Here is a 3,806-nt window from a genome sequence, read left to right as displayed (position 1 = left end):
CTATCCCTTACACCCCCACGTTATCTACCCACAACACTAAGGATGTTACTTCCTTCTGCAGTCCAGAGGCCTCTGCAAACTGTGACAGCTCAAATACATACGGGTGATTGATGCAAGAATGCCTGTCACAGTCTGAGCTGACCCCCCACCTAGCCTTAGCATCTCTTATCTTTCAACACCAGAGGTGCACAGAGTCACACTGCTGACTACGCAGCCTGTGATCTTTCGGGCCTCTGCACCTTTGCACAAACTGTTGTAACTGTTAGCAATAGTCTTTTCTTCTCTTTAACCTAGAGAAATTAAGCTCATTTCGTAAGAACCCTATAAAACGGTTTTTTCCCCAGTGAAAGTGACATTTATCTTTTAAGTGGCTTTGGTAGCCCTCCTCTCTCCTTTCACATTTTGTATGCAATTTTACTATAGCATTTAAATAATTGAGTGTAATTCAGACTTTGCACAGCGAACCTCTAAATATTTCTTTTTCCCTTACTCAAACCCACTAAAATCACCCATCTTTCTGCCTAGTGTAAAGTAAAGCAAAGCTTCACTAAAATGCCTGTTAATAGAGTCGGTGTTGTAAAAGACAAACCACACACACACAGAGAAATGACACAATTATTCCTTATCAGTTTATTTTTAGATATTGTGCTTCAAAAAAGTATAATAAATAACCTTTCACATCATAAAATAACTTAGTACAATTTATAATAAAACTTCTGAGAGTTTAACATCTCATCAAAATACATTAAACTGTGGCTTGAAAATACGATTAACCTTCTTACTTTCCTTTTACTTGAGGGCATAAAGACCAAAAGAATACCCGAACTATTGCTGCGTATTTAAAGTTTCAACAAAGCAATATTTGGCTTGTTTTAACGTAACTCGACCATCCTAAATTAGTAGTTTTCTTTCTTGCACAGTTCTTTGTCATCTTTGTCCCTTTTGACTAAGGTTTCTGTTTCAACCCAGCTTCCTCCATTTCTTTTCACCTCTCTCCATCTGCAAAGTCACCTCCTAGCCCCCATGCAGTTGAACTCACTCAGCCCCTTGGCATCAATTTCTGTAATCCTTGCATCAGCGAAGGGAGTGACTGCTTGGGTAACTACAAAGGCATTTCAAAACTTCAGTGCAATCTGCTTCAGTTATTTCCACTCAGAGGCCATCACCGTTCCGGGAGGTTAATCACTGGAACCCACTGGTCCATGTAGCGACTTTCCCGGCAAAAGCAAATGAGTTGACTTAAGGCAGGGTCCTTCCATTGTGATGAATGTGGGTTCTGAGAACAAATTTAGGAAACCGTCAGCTTGGACCACTAGCTGTACAACTTTTCAAGACCCCAAAACCTGAACATTCTGTTTAAGCATTTGGCAAAGTCTAAACACCTGTGATGCCCACTGGGCCACAGTTTTGCATAATTGTCTGTACCCTTCTGCATGAGGCTGTCATTCATAAGACCATCCTACCAAGCATGGACCCTGGCGGGGAGGTAAGTAAAATATTTCTAAAAAAACATTCTCAGGCGTGTGCACGATGCGAGAGCTACACACAAGTCAGGCAGCTGAATTGCCAGCTCTTATCTTCCCGGACGATGAAAAGCACTTTTCACTGGCAGCACAAGTAATCAGCTTGCCACTTTTCTACACCAGTCAAAAATATAAAAACAAACGAACAAACAAACAACCCTGAAGTCCTAGACAGCACATTCTCTCTAAAAACACTCTCCATCCACCTGACATTTTTAAGGGGTGGGGAGAAGGGCAGAGAGGGCCCCATTTAAACAACTCCGAGCAGCAAAGAAAAGAATTCCACTCGGTACACTTCAGAGTATCTTCAGAGAATTAAGAGGGTCTCTCTCCTACACCATTTCTAGCTTTAGCTTTGACAGCAAATGAAGAGGGAAGCTGACTTCTTAATGAAGGGTGAGCCGGGAATTTATTTGGCTTTATCTAATCAGAGAATTAGTCACGCGAGGTAATGCAGAGGTAGGCAGGGGTAGCTGGGCAGCCTGCTGACTCACAGGGATATGTTTTGCCGCTGGAGGCCACCCACGAGCTTAGACACGCTCGGTACTATCGGAACCCCCTCGCGAGATCAGCGTCCAGCTCGGCAGATTGCGGGCTGCAGCCCTGGGTCCCTTACCGTCACCAGCACACAGTGCAGGTCTGGGGTCTGCGCGGCGCCCCCGCTCTCCGCCTGGCCTGCGTCATTCTCCAGTAGCAGCAGCTCAGCCAGCCGACCCGGGTTGCTGACCCGCAGGATGTTGATGTCGTTCTCGCAGCAGAACGCCTGGATGAGTGTGAAATGGATCTGCAGAGCTACGTCCCTGTCGTCATCCTCGTCCGCGGCCAGCAGGCACAGCACCACGTTGTCGGGGTCTCTGCAGGCAGCGGGGGCAGCGGTGAGTGCACACGCCCCAAGGAGAGAAGGGTAGAGGCGGGGTGGGGGGTGGGGGGTTGCGCGGGCAGCCGGGGCCACTTACACGTTGAGCAGCTTGGCAGCCTCGTACACGCCGACCGTAATAGTGCGCTGACTCCGAGCCTTGCTGAGCACTTCCTCCAGGGCATCGCCCACCGTATCCATCCTACGCAGGAGCAGGGCGAGAGCGGGTCAGTCGGGTAACCCCCTGTGCCGCGAGGCGGGAGGGGCAGCGGCCACCGCGTCCGCAGACACACTTACCTTTCGGTCTTCTGCTCTGCAGCCGAGAATTCCTCCAAAGTCATATTGCAAGTGCGAACCCCTCAACGCGGCGCGGGCTGCTTCTGCCCCCCCTCCCAGTGCGCAGCGCCCGCTCCGCGCTCGCCCACCCTCCCCTCTCGGCTCCCGCCGGCCTCTCGCCTAGTCCTCTCGGAAGCGCTGCACAGCCGCCTATGGGCCACTGGAGGACAAAGGGCCGGGTTCCAGAGTTAAGGGGCTAGCCCTCAGCCAACCACCGCCAGCCTCATTTGCATGCGGCTCGGCCATTGGCTCATACAAATTAGCAGACTTTGACACTCCGAGCCTGGCCCCGCCCGGCTGGGTCGAGAGGAGCGGAAGAGGGCGGAGCTACGCTGGAGGGAGCCCACAGGACAAGGGTGGTGCAGAAACCCGGTTGGTGGGGTCCGGAGCCAGCTCTAGCTAGTTGGTGGCGAGCCATCTGGTGCGGAGGGCTTTGCAGCGGTTCAAGTGTCCTCGGCTGGGACTGAAACAGCTTGCCGATTGTTTTTCTAGTTGTGGACATCTTTCGATTGTCGTTTCGTGTCGTTTCATATTAAGGGGCTGTTTTAAAATTTTATCTCCAGGGCTAATGCACCCCCCCCCCCACCTCTAGCTGTTAACCAGTAAGCAGATTACATTTAAATTGTCCAATGTGCCAGGCAAAGCTTGCTTCAGAAGTGTTGTTTATAAGCAAGTTTCAGGCAAAGCTGCTTATTCACAATAATACTTTTTTTGGTGCCCTGATGTCTGGTCTGATTTCGTTTTGGTTGGTTGTGAGAATTTGAAGCTCCAAAGAGAAAACCCAAGACACTTGTGTGTAGTGATGGCACGGTACCAAGTTGGAAACTTTTCCTCAAAACACTGGTAAAATTTCTGCCCACTCAGTGTTAAGTTGGGGAGCTGGCGACCACATGTCTAATGGGCCAAATTCACCATTTTAAAAATCTTTCCTGAAGAAGGCTCCTTCTGATCAGGTGAGAACTGAGAGACAACTTACAGCACTCACAGGACCCACGGTCTAAGTTCAAAGTGCTCATGATGGTCCCTGAACCTCCCTTTACAGGCAAAAGAGTATGCCACTGCCTGTGATCTCACTCTGAAATACTGAAGCT

The 3,806-nt window shown here is 49.3% G+C and overlaps 1 protein-coding gene across 1 annotated transcript; it reads right to left on the bottom strand.

Moving 5' to 3' along the window:
• Positions 1 to 443: 443 nt before the first annotated feature.
• Positions 444 to 2,819, bottom strand: Gadd45a (growth arrest and DNA damage inducible alpha). Its single transcript, XM_051152241.1, has 4 exons — positions 2,677 to 2,819; positions 2,480 to 2,581; positions 2,140 to 2,377; positions 444 to 1,276 (listed from the first exon to the last, which is right to left on the bottom strand). Exons 1-4 carry the CDS (start codon positions 2,718 to 2,720, stop codon positions 1,163 to 1,165), a joined length of 498 nt encoding a protein of 165 aa, XP_051008198.1. The 5' UTR covers positions 2,721 to 2,819; the 3' UTR covers positions 444 to 1,162.
• Positions 2,820 to 3,806: the final 987 nt, after the last annotated feature.

Source organism: Acomys russatus, chromosome 10, assembly GCF_903995435.1.
Source record: "Acomys russatus chromosome 10, mAcoRus1.1, whole genome shotgun sequence".
Lineage (NCBI taxonomy): Eukaryota > Metazoa > Chordata > Mammalia > Rodentia > Muridae > Acomys > Acomys russatus.
Note: the sequence above shows the minus strand (reverse complement) of the source record. Positions and strands in the feature narration are given on the sequence as shown.